The 24,547-nt window shown below is 42.7% G+C and overlaps 1 protein-coding gene across 7 annotated transcripts in view; it reads right to left on the bottom strand.

Moving 5' to 3' along the window:
* The window catches only part of pomgnt1 (protein O-linked mannose N-acetylglucosaminyltransferase 1 (beta 1,2-)), a 170,302-nt gene that overhangs the window by 51,099 nt on the left and 94,656 nt on the right, over nucleotides 1-24,547 (bottom strand). For all 7 annotated transcript variants that reach the window (XM_061825104.1, XM_061825101.1, XM_061825105.1 and 4 more), the window contains 2 exons: nucleotides 18,777-18,849; nucleotides 4,690-4,818 (listed from right to left, as the gene is read on the bottom strand). In XM_061825104.1, the coding sequence (XP_061681088.1) occupies nucleotides 4,690-4,818; nucleotides 18,777-18,849 (202 nt within the window). The remainder of the gene's footprint in view (nucleotides 1-4,689; nucleotides 4,819-18,776; nucleotides 18,850-24,547) is intronic.

The following is a 24,547-nucleotide window of genomic DNA, read 5'->3' as shown; positions in this document are numbered from 1 at the left end:
GGTCTTTAGATGTCGTTTGAGGTTATTCGGTGACCTCCTGGATGAGTTATCGTCATAGTCCTAGAGTAATTTTGGTTGGTCACTTGGGAAGATTTGGCACTGTTCCCAGCTTTCTCCATTTGTGGATAATGACTCTGACAGTAGTCCGATGGAGCCGCAAAGCCTTGGAAATGGCTTTGTAGCCTTTTCCAGACTTTTTTTCCTTCTTGAATTTCTTTGGATCGTGGCATGATGGTTGATGGAGGATCCATTGGTTTTTGAGATCTTGTAGCCTACTTCATGTTCTCTGACAGTTCCTATTTAAGTGATTTCGTGACTCAACAAGTATGGTGGAAATCAGGCGGCATGGTGGAAAATGGTTAGTGCCTCTGACTCACAGTTCTAAGGAATGGGATTCAAATCTCGGGCCCACCTGTGTGGAGTTTGCAGGTTCTCCCCGTGCCTGCATGGGTTTTCTCCGGATACTTAGGTTTCCTCCCAAATCCCCAAAACCGGAATTAATTGGACACACCAAGTTGCACTTTAGTGCGATTCTGAGTGCGAACGGTCGTTTGTCTCGATGTGCCTTGTGATTGGCTGGCATCTAATTCAGGGTATATACCCCGCCCTCTGACTGTAGATTGCTGGGAATAGGCTCCAGCACTCCTGTGACCCTTGTGAGGAAAAGCGGCTCAGAATCTGGATGGATGGATATTGGTTATCAGGTTTGGATGTGGCTTGTGTTATGTGTGTGTGTATTTTTATTCTCTGCTGTCTTTGTTTTCCTATTATGCTTTTTAAGTTGTTATAATCGTGGACCTTTGTGACATTGTTTCCTTTCATACTCTTAAGTCTTTATGATGTGACGCGGTTTCCTCTAATGCTCTTGGGTCCGTGTGACACAAACTCTTTGTGTCCTTTGTGACACTGAAGTCTGAAATGTTTCAAGGATTGCCTATTTAAGGACGTTCTTAGGACTTCACCACTGCTCTGGGAAACTATGCTGCTTGGAACACTAACTACGCGGACGCCTGCTGCCTTTCGTTTTTAGACCAGCTGGAACTTTCGCTAACTTACCTGCTGGGAAGAAGATTTGCTTGTTTGGGACCACTCGTTCCACATTGGTCACTATTCGGTGTTATGGCTCAACTATTCTGTTCTTGAATGCCTATTTTGTGTTAGCTATTTTATCATGGTTGTGTGGTGTTGATGTGTGTGAGATTAAATTGTCAGAAACGGAATACAACTGCCTTGTCGCATTTTCCTGGTTTGACCAAAGGGGACGTTAGTCTAAATTCACACATAACACTTGCGAAATTGAACTTACCTTTCCCAAATTGATAGTTGGTCACAGTGACTGTGATTTAACAACAGGACAATTTTTCATAGCACGTCAGAGAGATTTGGATAGTTTTTTGCTTTCATAAATTGAATTCTCATTGAAAATGGCATTTTGTATTTCCTTGGGTTGTCCTTGAGTGATAGTAAAATTGGTTCGATGATTTGAAACCTTAGTGTGTAATAGATATGCCAAAAAGAAAAAAAAAAATTGCAGCCTTGAATATTCATTGTTAGCCTGTGTGGCTATGGTGTATTTAATTATAAGCTGGCAAGTCTAAGTTGAGAACTTTTGGTGGACTGAGCCCAAGATCTAATTTTTTAAAAAATACACTTCTGAAATTTAATCAAACATTTTAGACCTTGAAAAAGACCATTGGTAGATAACCACAAAAAGGGCTACCCTCACCACTAAAAAAACCCCAAAGAGAAACACATCATACCTTCGTTGGCACAAGATATTCCACGAAGACATATAATAAGGTTTCAGATACACTGGGTAAAAACGCTTGCCTATACTATTAACTAGTGATAGCTCCAATTACCGTATATTCTGGACTATAGGTCGCTCTAGAGTTTAAGTTTCACCATCCAAAGAATAGATAATAAAGAAGAAAAACATATTTATGTTGCACTGGAGTATGTGTCGCATTTTTGAGGGGAAATTTATTTGATAAAACCCAACACTAAGAACAGACATTTGATCTTGAAATGCAATATGGAATAAAATAGATTACAAAAAAGGCTGACTAGGTGTACGGTATTGCTAACGTTACATGACACAAACGAACTGAAAACGTGCCTGGTATGTTAATGTAACATAAGTTATTTAGATAACTTTTGCATAAAGAACACGTTATGCTTACCAAACCATCAGTGTCACTCCAAACCCTCGGTGTCACTTCTAAACAACTCCACCAACTCCAGAGGTAGACGACGCGCCGCTTCCTCATCAAACTAAGAGATTTTCCTGCTCTAAAGAAGTCATCTTGGTGTAGCTGCATATTTCACTACTTGCATCTTGTAATCTGCAGAATATGATTATCTCTTCAATCCCATTTTGTTCAGTCCTTCTCAGTTGTTTTTATGTTACCGCTAATTTTGAATTGATCCATTTTCTGAGGTACAGAAGTAGCAGGTACAGATACACAGGCCTAGACTGTCCTCTGGTGGTTGTCAGTGTTAAAATAATGGTTAAGCAGCTCAGAAAATGGATGGATGGATTGAAATAATAATGTTAATAATTACACATATAAATTGCTCCGAAGTATAGGTTGCACCCCCTGCAGAACTATGAAAAAAAAAGTGCGAAAAATATGTTAGGTTGTTAGCTAATAGCTACGCAGTATCCACCATTACAAGCCCCTGCCAAGTCAGTGCCAACACAAAAATATTGCTATTCAAGATGGAGAGGAAGTATCGGCGTGGAGTTTCATTGATTGTGTCAGGGCTGTAAAGGGTAATGCATTTCCTCGCCATTAATGAGAACACAGCTGGAAATGTTTGTAGCAGTTTTGACCACAGACTTGAAGACAATACACAATGGTATTGTATATGCCCACTGAACCAGCATCACCACGTGGAGTCCATGTTAAAAAAGTCAGTGTTCCCTTCAATGACAAAACATCCACAATTTGTTCATTTCTCAAATGATTTTCACAAGGTTTACTTTTTTGTTAATGTCATAGTGTGTGTTGCCACCCAAAACATTTTTAAAAATTTGGGTTCCCCCCCCCCAAAATTAATTAGTGTACGAATTCATAGGGTGGGCTTATGCAAGTTTAAGGGCTGATCTTGCCACTAAGCTTCCTTCAGGCTGTGGTTGTTTCAAATACCCAATGCATCACTCCATTTTATTGTTACTTTTCAAGTACTGTAGTTTCCGCACGATAAGGCGCACCTAAGAGCCCTTAATTTTCCAAAAAGCCGACAATGCGCCTTACAATCCAGTGCGCCTTATATATGGATGAATATTGATCTGCAACAGGTCTCGCAACTGTGGTAAGCAGCTGCCGACTCCATTTACCCTTGGAGGAGTAGCAACATGTGATGCATGCTGGGATATATGACTGCGCGAAGTGTGCCATTTTCCTTTACATTTGTGTGTTTGCGTAAAGATCCCAAAAATTACTCCTATACTCCTACTACTACTACTACTACAACAATACTAGGTCACTGACTTTACCTCGGGGAAAATAATAAAACAACTATTTATTCATTTTGGGAGTGAACGGAATTGTCAGAACGTTGGTTTGTAATCTATTAATAAAGTTTGACTGACATTCCCTTTAGTGCAGCTTTATCTAATGGATGCAGAATGTAACCGCAGCCTCTCCTGCAGCCTCTATTCTACGCGCCTTATAATGCAGTCCGTCTTATAGATGAAAAAAAAAGCTTTAGAAATGGCCATTCATTGAAAGTGCGCTTTATAGTGTGGAAAATATGGTAAACGCAAACTGCTAGTGGCGACGAGAAGATTGAAGCCTCTTTTTCTTTTTTTTTTTTTTTTCAAGAATATTTATTCATACCAGCCAAAGCCCTGTTTGTTATGAAGTGAATGGAAACTGGAGTGTCAGAAGTTTGGGCTTCCAAGCCAAAGCAAAAATCAACCAATCCACTCCCCATATCTCTAAATACTCATAAGTGAGGTCACTCATATCTCTGGGCACCACTATGAAATGTTCTTTAATCTGGCAAGTGTTTGCCATTTCAGTTTTCAATGATTTATTTGTAGTTATTTAAGTTAACAATTGTAATTTTGTTTGAAGTATACTACTTGATGTATCTTTAAACTCATCTATATCTTGTTAAAAGTATTTCATTATTAGCACTATTAAAATAAAATGATGGAATTCTATTCAAATTAAAATAAAACATACGGGGGGTTCGAAAGATTGTTGCACAAAAAGAGACCCAATAAGCCGCTAACTGCACCAGAGGGCCCCAAACACCGCAATAGATTAAGCTCCTGTGAGAAACACTGATAGCTAGTTCTGACTATACCCATGACAGAGAGCAAAAGAGGATAGATTTTTGCCCAATAAATAATAAGCATCACTGGAAGGCCAATGTATTCTATTTCAAGATTTTTTTTCATGTAATTAGATAAATTAAAATGGTATGTAGTTACTGTAGTGCAGGGATTTGTTGTTGTTATAAAAATAGAAAGCATGCATGTGTGCTGAAAACTGTGCCCCTCCGACAAAACATTTGGCCCAAACAACCCCACACCTTAACCGAACCCACCGCCGCTGGAACATATGTGAAGTACTATATACAGAACTGTGCAGGTAGAAGAACAATCATAAATAAAAAAAAAATGACGACAGAAACTTAGTTACACTTCAAACAGAGAAAAGGAGAATCCTGCACCTTCTCAGGTGTTGGCCATTTTGGTTCCAGTTCATCCTTGTAGAGGCTCTTTTTCAGGACCCAGCCCAGGCCAGGCATACTCTCCACTCTGTAAAGTAATGTAGGGTCCTCTGCTGTGTGTTCATACCCCTGCAGAACACAACAAGACAATTTTATGCCAAAGAGTTGGAATTTCCTACAGACAAGTTTATTTTGGATGATGGGTTAGTATTCTCAATACAGTAGAATCAATTAGCATCAAATTGTAGATTAGAGGCCCCATAGTTCAGTGGTTAGAGCATTGGTTTGGTAAACCAGGGGTCGTGAGTTTGTTTCTCACTAGGGTCCTCCACTCCCCAAACAAGGGGTCGCGTCGGAAAGGGCATCCGGCGTAAAAACTCTGCCAAACAAATATGAGAGTTCATCTGAGATGGCACGCCGTGGTGGGATGGCAAGGTCAATTCTTCTGTTTGTTATATATATTTGGGATTCTGATGTTTTTCTTTCGGCTTGTACTGTTAGGGGTCGCCAAAGCATGCCATCTTTTTCCATCTAAGCCTATCTCCTGCATCTTCCTCTCTAACACCAACTGCCAACTGCCCTCATGTCTTCCCTCACAACATCCATCAACCTTCTCTTTGGTCTTCCTCTTGGTCTTTTGCCTGGCAGCTCCATCCTCAGCACCCTTCTACCAATATACTCACTCTCTCGCCTCTGGACATGTCCAAACTATCAAAGTCTGCTATGTCGTACCTTGTCTCCAAAACATCCAACTTTAGCTGTCCCTCTAATGAGCTCATTCCTAATCGTATCAAACCTGCTCACTCCTAGCGAGAACCTCGACATTTTCAGTTCTGCTTCCTGTTGTCTCTTTGGTGCCACCGTCTCTAATCCGGACATCATGGCGGCCTCACCACTGTTTTATAAACTTTGCCCTTCATCCTTAGCAGAAATTCTTCTGTCACATAACAAAAGACACCTTCCAACAGCTGTTCCAACCTGCTTGGACCCGTTTCTTCCTTACCACCATTGCTCTGGATTGTTGACTCCAAGTATTTGAAATCATCCACCCTCCCTCTCTCTTCTCCCTGTAACCTCACTCTTCCCCCTCCACTCCTCTCATTCACGCATGTATTCTGTTTTACTTCGGCTAATCTTTATTCCTCTCCTTTCCAGTGCGTGCCTCCATCTTCCTAATTGTTCCTCACATGCTCCCTGCTTTCACTGCATATCAAAATATAATCTGCGAACATCATGGTCCAAGGGGATACCATTCTAACCTCATCTGTCTGTCTATCCATTACCACAGCAAACAGAAAGCGGCTCAGAGCTGATCCCTGATGCAGTCCCACCTCCACCTTAAATTCTTCTGTCACGCCTACAGCACACCTCACCATTGAGGTGCAGCGGTTGAAACTTGTGGCACCATACATAGTTGGCATTCTCCTATGATTTTTTTTTCAACTGGTTAGGGTTTTTCTAGGCATGAAACCAGACTCTTGCTCGCAGATACTTACTTCTGTCCTGAGTCCAGCCTCCACTACACTTTCCCATAACTTCATTGTGTGGCTCACCAACTTTATTCCTCAATAGTTCCCACAGGTCCGCACATAACCTTTGTTCTTAAAAATGGGAACTAGCACACTTTTCCTCCATTCTTCAGGCATCTTCCCAGCTCTTCCAACCTGTTTGGACCAGTTTCTTCACTTCCTAACCACACTCACCGTTGCTCTGGATTGTTCACCCTAAGTATTTGAAGTCATCCACCCTTGCTATCTCTTTTCTCTGGAGCCTCGCTCTTCCCCCTCCACCTCTATCATTCACTCACATATATTTCGTTTTACTTCGGCTAATCTTCATTCCTCTCCTATCCAGTGGATTACCTCCATTTTTCCAATTGTTCCTCCACCTGCTCCATACTTTCACTGAAGATCACAATTTCATCTGTGAACATCATGGTCCAAGGGCATTCCAGTCTAACCTCATCTCTCAGGAACAGGAAGGGGCTCAGACCTGACCCCTGATGCAGTTCCACCTCCACCTTAAATTCTTCTGACACACCAACGGCACATCTCACCGCTGTTCTGCTGCCCTCATACATGTCCTGTACTATTGTAACATATTTCTCCGCCAAACCAGTACTCACAGGCTTTCTCTAGATTCACAAAAACACAATGCAGCTCCTTCTGACCTTCTCTGAACTTTTCCACAAGCACTCTCAAGGAAGATAATGCATCTGTGGTACTCTTTCTAGGCATGAAACCAAACTGTTGGTTCCAGATACTTACTTCAACCGACCATCGGGCCGCGTACCGGTACCTGTCTGTGGATCAATAGGACTGGGCCGCCGAAGAAATAATTAATTAGCTCCGTTGTATTCATGATTCGAGGTTGAACAATTTTTTTATTTTGAAAATTTACCAGGCATGGTGGCTCAGCTGGTAAAGTGTTGGCCTCACAGTTCTGAAGTCCCAGGTTCAATCCCACATCCGCCTGTGTGACGTTTGCATTATCTCGCCATGCCTCCATGGGTTTCTTCCGGGCACTCCGGTTTCCTCCCACATCCCAAAAACATGCAACAATAATTGGACACTCTAAATTGCCCCTAGGTGTGATTGTGAGTGCAGCTGTTTGTTTTGATGTGCCCTGCGATTGGCTGGCAACCAGTTCAGGGGGTACCCCGCCTCCTGCCCATTGACAGCTGGCATAGGCTCCAGCATTCCCCGCGATCCTCGGGAGGTTAAGTAGCGAAGAAAATGGATGGATGAAAAAATGACCGGATTCTCTTGGTTTACATCACGGTCACTTCAGCATCAAAATTTACCCCCACAAGCAAGCAAACTGAGTAAAATCAGACGTCTTTAGAAAGTTTCTTTTCAAAGGGGAAAAGGCCCAATGAAGAGAGAGAAGAAGAGCCTACAAATTCCAAGACAAAAAGTTATTCACCATATCATAACGAACTTAAGTCATTGTATGAGGAGATGGATGCGGAGCACACACGGCTTCTCTTATACACGGAAATAAGATGGTTATCCAGAGGGAAATTGCTCGCAAGAGTGTTTGAAGTACAAGAGCCGCTGCAAAGTTTTCTCTCAGGAAAGAAGTCGCGACTGGAAGCACATTTCAGTGACCAGGAATGGGTCACAAAACTGCCATTCTTGTGCGACTTATTTAGCCTGCTCAATTAATTCAATCTGTCACTTCAGGGGAAAATGACAACTGTCTTCAAATTGGCAGACAAAGTAGCTGGATTGAAAGCCAAACTACATTTGTGGGGATGGCGCATGAACAGAGGCATATTTGACATGGATTTTGTGTGAGACTGAGCCTTCATTCTCCCAGATGGTGGACCATCACCTGTCTTTATTAAAGGGTTCGCTTGAGTGGTACTTCAGAACCAAAAACGACACACGAACTGCCACGGGATGAAGCTACGACCCATTTATCAACAAACCAGGTGATTCTAACATGTCTGTCCAAGAAGATCAACTGCTGGATATCGCAAACAATAGTGGCTTTAAAAGTATTTTAGAGACAACAACTGGGGATGTTCTGGATTAAAGTCACGGCAGAATACCCGAATACCCCCCGGTCCATGGTAGAAATTATCAAGCATTGACCGGTCCACAGTGATAAAAAGGTTGAGGACCACTAATTGAGCACACTATTGGCAGCAGTCAACACATTTCCATCTCTATCCTTAATAACCCTTACCTGCTGCACATCCTTTCTATCTCTATCCTTTGGTTTGGCCAATCTGTAGAGATCCTTTTCTCCTTTTTTCGTGTCCAACTTGGTGTACATGTCGTTATAAGCCTCTTGTTTAGCCTTTGGCACCTCTACCTTGCCCCTACGTTGCATCCCCATGTATTCCTTTCACCTGCCCTCAGTACTCTCAGTGTCCCACTTCTTCTTTGCTAACCTCTTCGCTTGTATGACTTCCTGTATCACCAAGTCGCCTCCCCTTTCCTACCCGAAGACACACTAAGTACTCTCCTGCCTGTCTCTGATCACGTTGGTTGTAGTAATCCAGTCTTCTGGGAGCTCCTCCTGTCCATTGAGAGCCGGTGTCACCTCTTTCTAAAAGACCGCACAACATTCTCCCTTTCTCTGCTTCCACGACATGGTTCTCTATTCTCTACCTTTGTCTTCTTAATCTTCCTCCCCACCACTAACGTCATCCTATACATCACCATCCTATGCTGTCGAGCGACACCTTCCCCTGCCACAAATGTAATCCACCTGCGTGCTTCTACCTCTGCACTTGTAGGTTAACCTATGTTCCTGCCCCTTCTGGAAAAAATGTTCACTACTGCAATTTCCATCCTTTTTGCAAAGACCACTACCATCTCTGTTCCTCAAAGTTCCTTTCCTGGATGCCAGACTCCCATCACTTCAACAGCCCCCATTTCCTTCACCAACATATCCATTACAATCTGCACCAATTATTTTGTTTTGTATTAAACTTGTACGGAGTGCCTTTACCTGTTTGCAGTTGCCATTATTGACCAGTGGAATGATAACTGTGCTAAGGGAGCAGTGTAAGTGATGAATCGTGTGATAGTCTACAAAATAAATTACGAATACAAAATGGACAAAAAGGATGTGAGTGATTGTCCTAACAATGGCACAAGACAGAAAAATAGTTGGTTCGCTGATCAAGAATTTAATGACTTAATTGCCAGAGGGGGCATGTTGATTCAGCTGGTAAAGCGTTGGCCTCACAGTTCTGAGGACCCGGGTTCGATCCCGGCCCCGCCTGTGTGGAGTTTGCACGTTCTACCGTGCCTGCGTGGGTTTTCTCCAGGCACTCCGGTTTCCTCCCACATCCCAAAAGCATGCAACATTAATTGGACACTCTAAATTGCCCCCAGGTGTGATTGTGAGTGTGGATGTTTGTTTTTATGTGCCCTGCAATTGGCTGGCAACCGGTTCAGGGTGTACCCCGCCTCCTGCCCGTTGACAGTTGGGATAGGCTCCAGCATTCCTCGCGACCCTTGATAGGATAAGCGGCAGAAGAAAATGGATGAAACTGTTCGAATGCCCGCTAGTTTTGACTTTGATTCATCAGTAGCGCTTTCCCAACGGAAGGAGCTGGAAGAGCTGTTGGCCAGGATGTGGAGGATCTGAAACAGATGTCAAATCGTCATCAAGACCTGAGACTGCTGCTTTTATGGGGACCAGTATAATGGTGGAACGTTTGAAGCAAGTTGGTAATACACACAGTTGTAGAGACCTGTTCAAGATTTTTGTGAAGACAGGAGCATGTTGGTCGGCGCAGACTTTGAGGCAGGATGGGGACACAAGGTCTGGGCCCGGCGCTTTGTTGATCTTTTATTGTTTGAAGAACTGCCTCACGTCGCTTTCATGGATGTTAAACGGTCGGGTGGAAGATGGTTCGGCTTGGTGGGTGCATGGTGTGGAAGTATCTATTTTAAATCTGCAGTAAGAGCTATTTAGGTCGTTGGCTCACACCCTCAATTTCAAATTTCAGCCTCATCACTCAATCTGATAATCTTTTCACCTCCAATACATTCTGAGCCAGCGCTTCCATTAAAATAACCCTTACTCCATTTCTCTTCCCATTAACTCCATGGTAAAATAATTTAAACCCTGCTCCTAAACTTCTTGCCTCACTACTTTTTCACCTGCTCTCTTGGATGCACAATATGTCAACCTTTCTCCGAATCATCATGTTAACCAACTCCTGAGCTTTTCTTGTCATAGTCCCAACATTCAAAGTCCCTACACTTAGTTATAGCCTCTGAGCATTCCTGTTCTTCTTCTGCTGACGAACCCGGTATCCTCCTCTTCTTTGTCTTCAACCCAAAGTATCTGAATTTCCACCAACGCCCTGCAGGATGACGGCACCGGGGGGCCGGGCGTTGTTAACCCAGGCCATGACCGATCCGGTATGGTATGGTTATTTCTACAGCTGTAAAATAAGAGACTCAAAGGGTTTCACAAGCTCACAGTTGGCATTAATAACGTGTGACCTTGACTTTTTACTAACCTACTTTTTTTTTTTAACTTACCTAACCCTACAACTGTGTGTAGGGACTTTGAATGTTGGGACTATGACAGGAAAAGCTCAGTAGTTAGTTGACATGATGATTAGCAGAAAGGTTGATGTATTGTGCATCCAAGAGAGCTTGTGGAAAGGGAGTAAGGCTAGAACCTTAGGAGCAGCATTTAAATTATTTTACCATGGACTAGTTGGAAAGAGAAATGGACTAGGGGTTATTTTAAAGGAAGAGCTGGCTAAGAATGTCTTAGAGGTGAAAAGAGATCAAGTGATGAGGCTGAAATTTGAAATTGAGGGTATTGGTATGTATAATGTGATTAGTGGCTATGCCCCACAAGTAGGATGTGACCTTGAGTTGAGAAATTCTGGAAGGAACTATATGAAGTAGTCCTGAGCATCCCAAAGAGAGGGGGAGAGAGAGAGAGAGAGAGAGCGAGAGAGAGAGAGAGAGAGAGATGTGATTGGTGCAGATTTCAATGGACATGTTGGCGAAGGAAACAGGGGTAATGAAGAAGTGATGGGTCAATACGCCATTCAGCAAAGGAACTTTGAGAGGCAGATGGTGGTGGATTTTGCAAAAAGGATGGAATTGACAGTGGTGAACGCTTATTTCCAGAAGAGACAGGAACATAGAGTGATCTACAAGAGCGGAGGTAGGAGCACGCAGGTGGATTATATTTTGTGCCAACGATGTAATCTGAAAGAGGTTACTGATTGTAAGGTTGTGGTGGGAGACAGTGTAGCTCGGCAGCATAGGATGGTGGTGTGTCGGATAATTCTGGTAGCAGGTAGTAAGATTTAGAAGATAAAGGTAGAGCAGAGAATCAGGTGGTGAAAGTTGAGAAAGGAAGAATGTCGTGTGACCTTTCGGAAAGAGGTGATTCGGGCTCTAGATGCACAGGAAGAGCTCCCGGAAGACTGGAATACTAGTGCCAAGGTACTCAGAGAGGCAGGCAGGAGAGTACTTGGCGTGCCTTCTGGTAGGAAAGAGGAGAAGGAGACTTGGTGGTGAAACGCCAAAATACAGGAAGTCATTCAAGGGAAGAGATTAGTGAAGAAGAAGAGGGACATGGCGAGGACTGAGGAGAGGCGGAAGGAATACAGTGAGATGCGACGTATGGCAAAGGTAGAAGTGGCGAAGGCTAAACAAGAGGCATATGACATGTACACCAGGTTGGATACGAAAGAGGGAGAAAAGGAGGTTCACAGAAAGATGCGCAGCAAGTAAAGGTGATTAAGTATAGCGATGGAAATATGTTGACTGATGCCAGTAGTGTGCTAAGTAGATGGAAAGTGTACTTTGATAAGTTAATGAATGAAAAGAATTAGTAAGGGGGAAGTTAGGCACTGCACAGAATGAAAAATGGAAAGACAAATGGTTCTGATAACATACCAGTGGAGGTATGGAAGCAGTTTGGTGAGATGGCTGTGGAGTTTTTGACTAATTTATTTAATAGAATACTAGAATTAGAGAAGATGCCAGAAAAATGGCGGAAAAGTGTGCTAGTCCCCAATTTTAAGAACAAAGGCGATGTTCAGAGCTGTGGAAACTGTAGAGGAATAAAGATGATGAGCCACAAAATAAAGTCATGGGAAAGATTAGTGGAGGCTAGCCTCAGGACAGAAGTAAGTACAGTGGTGCCTTGGTTCTCGAACACAATTTATTCCAGAAGGCTGGTTGAAAACCAAAACGTTCGAAAACCATTCACCATCAACCATCAAAAATTCCAGAAGGCTGGTTGAAAACCAAAACGTTCGAAAACCGAAGCACGTTTTCCCATTAGAGTGAATGGAAAATGAAATGTGTTGCAAGCCTAAAAAAAATTTTTTAAAGTGATTTTTTCAGCTTTTCCTGATAATAAACTGCATAGTAGAAATACACGTATAGTTTAAATACTTTATAAAATTAAATCATTTGAGAAATATATTTATTTTTTGCTTAAAATATATGCTTTCGCCTAGTTGAGTATGCTAGGCTGGGAGTGCATTGCCAAATCTGTAGCGACTTTTTTTATTCACAAAAGTGCAGAATAACTTTAAACAAGCAATAATGAGGGGGCGAGACAAATTGTTTTTTATTTGCACAGAAAGTACGGAACAAAAAAAAACTTGCAGCTAGAGGTCGGGTTAATGGAGCAACAGAAAAAAGCAATGCAAAACAGTTTCAAATGTCTTTGTCTTTCTTTCGCCCCTTTTTCACAAAGAATGAATCTGTTTTTGCCATCTTTTAAGCACTTTTCTGAAGTGGCTCATAACATTAAAATTTTGCAGTGCTCTGCAACATTCAGCTTTATTTAGGTGTGAAGTTCTACAAAATTATGGATGTCGTTCCATTGAGCGCAGATCGCTTGAATATCGGCACTTGAGACACCCTGCCTGCCTTCAGCCTCATCGGATGACATCTCCCTTCCTCGCCAACACCATCCCCAACTAACTGCTACTTGTTCACGAAAATAAGAAGCAACTTTTCAACTTCCTCCAAGATCTGTGGCCTCTGCTTGGTCAACACGGCTGCTCCTTGAGCAACATAACTTGCTTTGATGGCATCCTTGTGTTTCAGAATGGTGCTGATTGTCGTTTTCACCATGCCATACTTCTTCAATAACTCAGAAACACGCACACCAGATTCGTGCTCGGCTATCAAATCCATCTTGAAGTCGACAGTTTTACGCACCACTTTCCTTTTTTCAGCACCAGCAGTTCCACTTGCCTTCTTTGGAGGCATGATCGGGGTCAATGGGACACGTCCGCTTGCAGAGGAGTGTGTGGGTCAACTGGTTACGTCGCGCGCGTTACGTCGTTTCCGTTTTTTTGGGGGTGCGTTCGAAAGCACAATAACAAATCGTCGTGTGTCAGCTGGTCGGGGTGTTCGAATACCAATTTTCGTTCAAAAACCAAAGCAAAAAAAAATATTTCAAAATTTTCGTTCAAAAACAGATTTCTACGAAAACCAAGATGTTCTAAAACTGAAGTACTACTGCATCTGCGAGCAACAGTATGGTTTCATGCCTAGAAAGAGTACCACAGATGCATTATTTGCCTTGAGGATGATCGTGGAAAAGTACAGAGAAGGTCAGAAGGAGCTACATTGTGTCTTCGTAGACCTAGATAAAGCCTATGACAGAGTACCAAGAGAGGAACTGTGGTACTGGATACGCAAGTCTGGTGTGGCGGAGAAATATGTTAGAATAGTACAGGACATGTATGAGGGCGGCAGAACAGCGGTGAGGTGTGCCGTTGGTGTGTCAGAAGAATTTAAGGTGGAGGTCGGACTGCATCAGGGATCGCGCTGGGCCCCTTCCTGTTTGCGGTTGTAATGGATAGGCTGACAGATGAGGTTAGACTGGAATCCCTTTGGACTATGATGTTTGCAGATGATATTGTGATCTGCAGTGAAAGCAGGGAGCATGCAGAGGAACAATTAGAAAGATGGAGACATGCACTGGAAAGGAGAGGAATGAAGATTAGCCTAAGTAAAACAGAATATATGTGCATGAATGAAAGGGGGGAGGGTGAAGCTCCAGGGAAAAGAGATAGCGAGGGTGGACGATTTCAAATACTTGGGGTCAACAATACAGAGCAATACTGAGTGTGGTAAGGAAGTGACGAAACGGGTATAAGCGGGGTGGAAGGTGTGGTGTTCTATGCAACACAAAAGTCTCCGCTAGGATGAAGGGCAAAGTTTATAAAACAGTGGTGAGGCCGGCCATGATATACGGATTACAGACGGTGGCACTGAAGAAACAACAGGAAGCAGAACTGGAGGTTGCAGAAATGAAGATGCTGAGGTTCTTGCTTGGAGAAAACAGGTTGGATAGGATTACAAATGAACTCATTAGAGGGACAGCCAAAGTTGGATGTTTTGGAGACAACGTCCGAGAGAGCAGACTTACATCCAAGGTCGTATCTTTGACCTGGTAATTTCTCATGGTGTTGACATTTCGCCTGTCGACCTCAGAATTAGCTTTACTGGCCATGTATGTAAAACACACACAAGGACTTTGTGTCTTGTAGTTGGAGCCGCCCTACTACGACATTCAAGTTAATTACGAAAAACAGTCAATTGACAGGGAACATTTTTATCTCGCAGTTGTGGAAAGGATGCAGAGTCTTCCAGTATTTAGAGAAGTTAGAATGTCTATTAGAGTGATCGTACAGTGCAATGATCATTGTGCAAAGGGTGTCAGGACTTCAAGGAGTGTGTGCAGTATAAAGTGACTTGTCGTGCAATCGTCTATAATAATAATAGGCCCAGCAGGATGTAACAACAACTTAAGGCAGAACATTGGCACCATGTTGCAATGGAATTGTAAGTTAGCTGTTCAAGAATTTAAGAATATAACTGCAAGAGGGAAGAAGCTGCTTTATTTTGCATTGTTTGGTTGCGCCAATTTGATGTAAGGAGCTGGAAGAGCTGGTGGCCAGGATGTGGAGGATCCAATAGGATTCTGCCTTCTCTTGTCCTCGTTCGGGTGGCATGCAAGTCCTCAAGGGTTGGCCGGGTAGTACTGACAAGCTGTTCAGCAGTTATGATTGTCTGTTGCAGTCGGACTTAGTCCTGTTTTTGTGGTAGCCCCAAACCAGAGTGTGATGGATGTACACAACACTGATTCGATAACCGCTGTATAGAATTGTCTCATCAGCTCTTTTGGCAGGCTGTGCCACCAGAAGCCGCAAAAGCAACATCCTTTGCTGGATGCTTTTGAGGATAGAGTTGATGTTTGTCTGCCACTTGAGGTCCTCTCAGACTGTAATTCCCAGGAACTTGAAGGTCTTGACAGTTGACACAAGACAGTTGGACAGCGTGAGTGTCAGCTGGGCTGAAGGATGCCTCCTGAAGTCAATCATGATTTCTACAGTCTTTAGTGTGTTCAGCTCAACGTTGTGTTGGCCACACCAAAGCTCCAGCCTCTCAACTTCCTGTCAATATGCTGACTCGTCCTCATCTTTGATGATCTCAATGACTATGGTATCATCTGCAAACATCAGGAGTTTGACAGCCAAATGCCTTGAGGTGCAGACATTCGTATAGAGCGAGAAGAGCAGCAAGGAAAGGACACTACATTCGCGTGCCCCGGTGCTGAGGTGGTGTCCCCCAGTCTCACCAGGTGTGTCCTGCCCGTCAGGAAGTTTTAGCTCTACTGGCAGATGCCAGGCAAGACATTGAGCTGGAAAACCTTGGAGGACTTAGGTATTTCTGATCACGATTGTGTGTTCTTTGAACTATAAATTCTCCTGAAGGTTCAGTCAATAGCTCTCACTCAAGAAAAGAATATAAATGAGAGTATGAGTGCTAGGTTTATGGAGACCATAGCTGTGTCACATACTGTCCATACAAAGACAGTTGATGAAGTTTTGGATAAAATTACCCACAAAATCTTACATCATAGATGCTGTTGCGCAAATTAAAACGAAAGCCTAAAGAAAGATAATCAGCTTGTTTTTGTGCCGAATCAACAAGCACGTCAAACACAGAACAGCTTGAAAATGAACCTATGAAATCGTCCTGAGGTTTACTTTGTGTTCAGAGTGGATTTGGCATAATCTTAGTGTCTGAGACAGGTTTGGGCCAACAACCTTAAATAACGGACACGTTTAAAAATTATGACCAAAACTCTTCATGTCTGGGAAAAGCAGACTTTTCCCTGAGTCATGAATGGTGATGTGGAGAAGAATGTAGCCAATCAAAGAGGCACCCAAGACTGATGAAAACGGAAGTGACTGTAAATAAAAACAAAAACGTGTCGCAGGAACATGTCGTTTTATGTATTAAAAAATCTTACAGCAAGAAGTATTTTACAAAGCATGTCATTTTTTAGAACATTGCTAATTTTCAACTCCAGGAACTTTTAAGAACACTCAGAAAAGATCACTATGTGTCCAGAAGTGTTACTTCTTGTGATCAACCAAGGCTTTGATATTGGCTGTAGAATAGAATCTTTATGAGTATGGCCAACTGTGTGGAGATTCTCGGAGCACACCACACCCAATTTTTATCTTTTGTGTGGGGTATGTAGCAGATTATCTTTTCAGAGGTGAAAGATTTTTTGTGGACCAAGACTTAGACTGCCTTGGGCTGGCTTAAAACAGTGAAGCAATACTGTGATGCTCAATGCTTTGAAAGTAAAAGTAGGACGAGCGAAAGTAAAGAACAACTAGACTGCAAATTCAGCATGAGCCCTACAGACAAAGTCTTTGCAATCTGAACCAAGAGTTAGTAAGGGTTAGACAGCAACGTTTTTCTGAAAACATTCATAAAAACTCCGGCTGGACCATATTTGTCTTCGAGGACCCTAATAATTTTTTTAAGCAATGGAGTATTTTGCTGAAATTGAATAAAGTACATAATTTTTCAGTTTTGATTTTGTTCAATGAGTAATCATGAATACACAAGAAAAGACAAGACATTTTACTGAATAATTAGCGACCAATTAGATTTTTTTTTCAATATTTTTTCCATTGATTCACACTGAGCAGCATACCATTTTCGTCTAGAAAAATATTCAGTGAGTAAATTACAAAAAAAATTTAAACTTGGCATTTATTGCAATTACAAAAAACGAGGATGAATGAAAAAAGACATATGCAGTGTTGATGTGTTTTGCAACTCCACTTGAGCATCTAGGATTTTAGGATGTGACATAACACAGTGTAGCTCCATAGCTTTGTATTAATTAATTTATCAACCAACTTAGCTCCATAGCTTTGTATTAATTAATTTATCAACCAACTGATGACACTCCAAAAAAGACATTGTGAGCGGAAGCACAAATATAAATTACTCAACAGCATAACATGAATCAACACTTTAATAGACGATGTGAAACAATCTTGTCATCTGACTACGGCTGCAGGTGTCACGTGATGGTATTGAACAAACATGACCAAACAGAAAACTTGTGCCAAATGAGTACTCAAATATGTAAACAAGGGCACCGCTTCTCAAGCACAGTTCTCCACAGGCTCCAAACAGATGGTTTAGGAAGTTCACTGTGCATGCAATATACCAAAGAATGAGCCGTGGTTGTCAATCAACAGAGCTTTGAGCCAAAAATAGTCCCAGAAAAAGTAAATTCAGCAGTTGTATAAATGAGCATGATTAAAATTTTTTAACGTAAATCACTAAAAAGTGTACTCACTGTACTTCTAAGATGCACACGATCACTGCAGTGCTGTACGAATACATTTCAAACATGGCAGCCTAACAAGTCAGTTGCAGGACTCCTCCATGGATGAGATGAGCAGATTTGCTGTTCATCTTTCTGCTCAATCTGAAATCCAATTTCAGCATTTTATCTTCATTTCCCCACAATTATCTCCTCTGAGGTTGGCACTATCTTCTTGCTGTCTAATGCAGTTTAAAAACGATAATATTGCATGTTTGCAATTTTTCCGCTCCTTAAAATAAGCGCATCTTCCATTCTTGACTTTGAACTTTAAAAGACTTTGATGTTGTCGACAAGTTCAAATACCCCCCAACTCAGAACACCAAACTCCTCACAACATCTTGTGCTTTTTATAGACTTTACACTGATTTGATCAGCCTGATCGGACTGGCCGATAATTGTCATTTTTTGCTGACTGGCCGATAATTGTCATTTTTTGCTGACTGGCCAATCAGTTTTCATGTCATTGATCTGCTCTGAGAAAGACATTTACTCCACGTCGCAGTCCTGTACAAGATATCTGAATCCAAACAGTTTATTTTTATATTGCATTTATATAGTTTTTTGCATCTTTTGACATGGTACTCTAAATATCTGATGGCCAATAAAGTTATTTTTAAAAAAAAATATGTCGTGCCATGGGAGAGAAGACAGCTGACAGACAACACGTAATGGACGGACCAGAGTACAAGGCATATTTGCAATTTCACGATTGCACTATATATAAAATCCTCTGTCACGAAGATATCTCTACAACAAGTGGAGTCTCGAGTCATCATCAGGTTGCCAACATGTCTCAAAGCCATTGAGATAGCGGTCTAAGGAATTTGAAACTGCACTGCTTCTCTGGAAACCATATAAACCAGAGTACAATTATTTACAATAATTTCTCTTGGAAATAACATCAACGCACTCACCTGATCATTCCAGGCTGAGATGCAATATAAGCTGTCATCCTCATCCATCAGATGAATGGTCTGACTCAGAAAACTATGAAGAAGAACAACAACACAATTCAGTTTGGACCAAACATTTTGCTTAATCAATTGTTTTCAATTTCATTTTCTGACAGAATTACAGCACATATTAAAATCAGAATCAGCTTTATTGGCCAAGTATGTAAACAACACACAAGGGATTTGTCTCTGGTAATTGGACCTGCCCGTTGAGTACGACAGCAGTCATTTGACAGGGAACTTTTTTCTTTTAAATATATTTATTTTAACTCACAGTTGTGGAAAGGATGCAGTTTTGTACCATTTAGAGCAGTTAGAAACCCCATTAGAGCAGTAGTCCAGTGCAGTGACAATTGTGCAAAAGGTATCAAGACTTCAAGGAGTGTATGCAGTTTTAAGTGATAAGCCGGGGGATACTCAACATAATACTAATTGGCCCAGCAGAATGTGAGAAAATGGGCAAAAAAAATGGCAGCATGTTGCAGTGGGATTGTACATTAGCTGTTCAACAATTTAGTTGCCACAGGGAAGAAGCAGGCAAGACACTGAGCTGGAGAAGCTTGGAGGAAAGGAGTTGGGAGATGATGGTGATGAAGGCACCCCTGTCGAGGGAACAGAATCCTCGTATAGGTTCCCATGCTATCGAGGTATGTTAGCATGGTGGGAAAACGGCAGTGGGTCCATCTGGGGACTTGTGACGCTCTTGAGGTAGTCCAGCACAAGGTGTTAAAAGGACTTCATGACCACAGATGTTCAAGGCAAAAGGCTTGTCATCTTTCAGACCAGCGACTGCAAATTTCTCTGGGACCAGGATAATGGTGTAGCATGTGAATCAGGTTGGTATTTTGCATGTTTTTGAAGACTGCAGAACGTTGGTCTGCCCAGACTTTGAGTCAAGGTATGGGCCAGCCGCTTTGTTAATCTTTTGTTGTTTGAAGATGCGTCTCAGGTCCGGTTGATGGATGGTCAATGGAGAAGTCAGATGTTGAAGTGGATGGAGGTGAGACTTGGTGGGTGTGTGGAGTGAAAGTGTCCCTTTCAAATTTGCAGTAAAAGCTGTTAACATCAGCAAGCCTACTTTTGTTGTCCATTGAGGGGGATCATCGCTGGTAATTGGTTAGTAGTTGTAATGAGTGCCAGACTGATTTGAAGTCGTTGGCGCCAAACGTTTTCCATCTTTGCTGCATGGTTGCTCTTTGCTATATTAATTTCTTTAGTGAGGTTTCTTGTGCAATTGTACATGGCTCTAACCCCACTATGATATGAGACTTCTTTAGCCTGGTGAATTTCCCTGAGTTTGGCAGTAAACCATGAGTTGTTGTTATTTAATGTGTTAAAAGTTATTGTTGGTGCACACACGTCCTCACAAAAAAACTGAGATACGCTGTAAAAGCATCCGTATATTGATCTAGGTTGCGAGCTCAATTTTCAAAGATACTCCAGTCTGTTTAGTCAAAACAACTTGGGAAGTTATAATTTTGCCTCATTGGTCCACTTTTTCACTGACGGCTTCGTGCGCTTAGGTTCTTGCGTGTTTGTAGGTATTGAGTAAATTAAGCAGTGATCAGAGGAGCCAAGGGCAGCACGGGGAATGGCACGATATGGGTTATTTACTGTGGTACAGGAGTAGTCTAAAGTGTCATAGTCCCTGGTAAGTCAGTAGCTTTGTTAAAATCAGAGAATAATGAGGGGTGAGTCTTTTTTTTCCTCAATCTCCTTTACTTGTTCAACAAATGTTAGCAATGCTGTGTTCATGGTAGCTTGGGGTGGAATGTAGACCGACAAAAATGAAAAAAAGCAAACTAACAGGTCGAGTAAAATGGTTCACAGGCCAACGCGTCTGTAAAGCCAGCATGCGGTGTGTGCCAAGTTGTGTGACATCTGTGCACCATTTCTCATGATGTTGACGAAATAAAATAATCATAATAAATGAAATAAGGGCAGCTTGTTCTCTCCTCCTTTTCTTGTCTTTTTTTCACTCTGCTGTATTATTTCTACTTGTTCGCAGATTCAGAGAATTGACTTGTGCTGTCTAATTTGTTGTTTGTGGTGTAAATGTGCTTGATAGTTATTTGGTGAAGAAAGGGGTACCCTCCAAATCCTGGCCACCAGCTCTTCCAGCTCCTTCCATCGGGAAAGCACTAAAGATCAATGCAAATCAAAACTAGCAGGCATTTGAACATTTTTTTCCCCCTCTGGCAATGACGACATTCAATTCTTGATCCGCGAACCTACTATTTACTGCATAGTGCCATTGATGGGACACACACACACATTTTGCTGGTCCAATCAGTATTAGTATTTGTAATATATTTTGTAGACCATTGCACGATTCGTCACTTTCAACTGCTCCCTTTGCACAATTGTCATTGCACTGGTCTATTGCGGGAACCGTGAATGGGTAAAGGCACTCTGTACTAGCGTAACACAATGTGGGACGTTGACATACGCTTATCTCTCATCTGTTCTAAATGACTTATAAGGAATAGTTCCTATAAGCAGAAATGTCTCTTGTTCTTTGTTCTTGTTACTTTGTCATTCTTTTTTGTGAATGTCTTACCCAGGCAGCACCAACTGACAGAGAAAAGTTCCTTTTGTGTTTTTACACACTCGGCCAATAAAGTTGATAGTGATTCTGAATTGGCCTTCCATTAAACTGTGACAAAAATAAAAATACTTGATGACCCTTGTAGCTACACCAATTCAGCAATAATTCCTACTACTTCCTAATTCCTAATTCCTACTGATGTTTATATTTTCATTTATTTCTCCTTCTTCACCAAAGACGTCACAAAATCACGAGACATTGTAAAAACTATAGGGAAAAACAGAAGTCCGAATGAGGCTAACGTGAAGGCGAGCGCCTGGTGGCCAGGCCTGCACCCATGGGGCTCGGCCGGGCACAGCCCAAAAGGATAACATGGGTCCCCCTTTCCATAGGCTCACCACCTGTGAGAGGGGCCATAAGGGTCGGGTGCAATGTGAGCTGGGCAGTAGCCGAAGACGGGGACCTTAGCGATCCGATCTCCGGCGACAGAAACTAGCTCTATGGACATGGAATGTCACCTCTCTGGCAGGGAGGGAGCTCTAACTGGTGTGTGAGGTCGAGAAGTTCTGATATAGTTGGACTCTGCCTCAATTCACCGCTTGGGCTCTGGTACCAGTTCTCTTGAGACAGGGGTTGGAGTCTGTTCCATTCTGGAGTTGCCCACAGTGAGAGACACCGAGCAGGTGTGTGTAAACATTGACCCCTGGCTCGGTGCCTGTACTTTGGGGTTCACACCGGTGGATAAGAGGGTAGCCTCCCTAGCCTTTGGGTGGGGCGGACGTTTCCTGACTGTTGTTTGTGCCTACGCACCAAAAAACAGTACAGAGCACCCACCCTTTTTAGAGTCCTTAAAAGGAGTTGTAGAGAGCTCCCTCTGGGCACTCCATCATTCTGCTGGGGAATTTCAATGCCCAGATGGGCAATGACAGTGGGACGTGCAAGGATGTGATTGGGAAGAATGCCCCACACGCCCACCCCCACCCCACGATCAGAAATCAAGTCATGTTTCCTTACTGGATGTCTGTGCTCATAACCGATTGTCCATAACGAACACCATGTTCAGGCATAAGGGTGTCCATATATTCACTTGGCACCAGGACACCTTGGGTCTCAATTCACTGATCGAATTTGTGGTCGTGTAATTGGACTTGCGACCGCATGTCTTGGACACTTGGCTGAAGAGAGGGGCGGAGATGTCAACTAATCACCACCTCGTGGTGAGCTGACTCTGATGGTGGGGGAAGATGCCGGTCCAATGTGGCAGGCCCAAATGTACTGTGAGTTTCTGCTGGGAATGGCTAGCAGATTCCGTTGGAATTTCAAATCCCACCTCCTAAAGAACTTCGGTCACGTTCGGGGGGACGTTGAGTCCGAGTGGACGATGTTGCGCATCTCCATTGCTGAGGAGGCTGACCGGATATGTGGCCGTAAGATGGTTGATGCCTATTGTGGAAGACTAAGTATCTTGGAGTCTTGTTCACGAATGAAGGAAGAATGGAGTGGGAGATTGATAGGCAAGTTGCTGCAGTGTCTGCAGTGATAGTGATGGGGACTTTGTATTGGTTTGATAAGAGTGAGCTAAGTCGAAAGGCAAAGCTCTCAATTTACCAGTCGACCTACATTCCTACACTAACCTATGGGTACAAGCTGTGAGTCGTGACCGAAAGAATAAGATCCGAGATACAAGCAGCCGAAATTAGTTTCCTCCACAGGGTGTCTGGGCGCTCCCTTTGAGACAGGGTGAGAAGCTCGGTCATCAGAGAGGGGCTCAGTGTCGAGCTGCTCCTCCTCCGAATTAGGAGGAGCCAGGTGAGATGGCTGGGGCATATGATCCGGATGCCTGCCACTCGCCTCCCCGGTGAGGTGTTCCGGGCATGTCCCACTGGAAAGACCACAGGGACGACCGAGGACATGCTTGAGAGACTATGTTTCTCGGTTGGCCTGGGAATGCCTCAGGATCCTTCCGGAAGAGCTGGATGAAGTGCCTAGGCAAAGAGAAGTCTAGACATCCCTGCTAAAACGACTACCCCCGCAAATTGACCCAGAAAAGTGGTAGATGAATGGATGGATGGATAAAATGTCTATTACATGCCCAAAGCAAACAGTGAAACATCCATTCATTATGCGAGCTGGTAATCCTCACGAGGATCGGGGGATAGCTGTAGCCTATCCCAGCTATCTTCAGAAGGAGGCGGGGTACACCCTCAACAGGTTTAGCCAATTACACAGCACATAGAAACAAACCAGCATTCTCACTTACAATCACACCTAGTGGCAATTAAGAGTCTCCAATTAATGCAAGTTTTTGTGATGTGGGAGGAAACTGGAGTGCCCAGACAAAATCCACGCAGGTATGGGGAGAACCTGCAAACTCCAGACAGGGGGGGCCGGAATTTCAACCCAAGTCCTCTGTCCTGTGAGGCTGACACTCTAACCAGTCACGCCACCATGCCGCCAACAAATAAACACAAAGGTGCGATTACAGTATCCACCTCCTGATCAGTGTAAAAATATTTTTTCAATATATACCATGCATTCCTGCTTCCACATCTATGTCTTCTTGCTTCTTACCCACAGTTCCATACTTGTTTGAACTGAACCAAAGTCATGTGACCATCTAACTTCAGAATAAAATGTCTTCACAATGGTTTATATACAACAAAACTGTGTAGCACAATTCAGAAGTTATTTATTTAAATATCATATATTGTCATACATTCCATTCCATTTTGTAACAAACATCATGAAATCAAATCTATTTTGCATTGGAACTCCCCATAAAATTTTCGTCTCTCGTTATGAAAGAAATTTATGAAAAGAAAGGGAAAAAATGGCGCCGGATTTCACTGAACGTAAACATCATGAACTGTATCTTGGTTTGAAAGTGATAGAGCTGCTTTTCCATTGGCTATCACCAGAGCATCCTCCTGGCATCACATTGGCTAGAAGGGATGTCAATCTTTGGCCATGGTGCACATCCTGTCTCTTGATTTGTGTGGCGCAATACAACAGCTCCCCCAATCGGCAATCACATAGCATCTTCCTGGGATTACATTCCTCCATTGGCTAGGAGTGACGTAAATTTTGATTTTTTTCTTTTTCGGACGTCAACCTTTACCCCGTGACACACTTCCTGTATCTTCGTCACCGAATCCATTGTCATACATACACTTCTATTTTTATT

This window comes from Syngnathoides biaculeatus, chromosome 7 (assembly GCF_019802595.1).
Source record: "Syngnathoides biaculeatus isolate LvHL_M chromosome 7, ASM1980259v1, whole genome shotgun sequence".
Classification (NCBI taxonomy): domain Eukaryota; kingdom Metazoa; phylum Chordata; class Actinopteri; order Syngnathiformes; family Syngnathidae; genus Syngnathoides; species Syngnathoides biaculeatus.
Note: the sequence above shows the minus strand (reverse complement) of the source record. Positions and strands in the feature narration are given on the sequence as shown.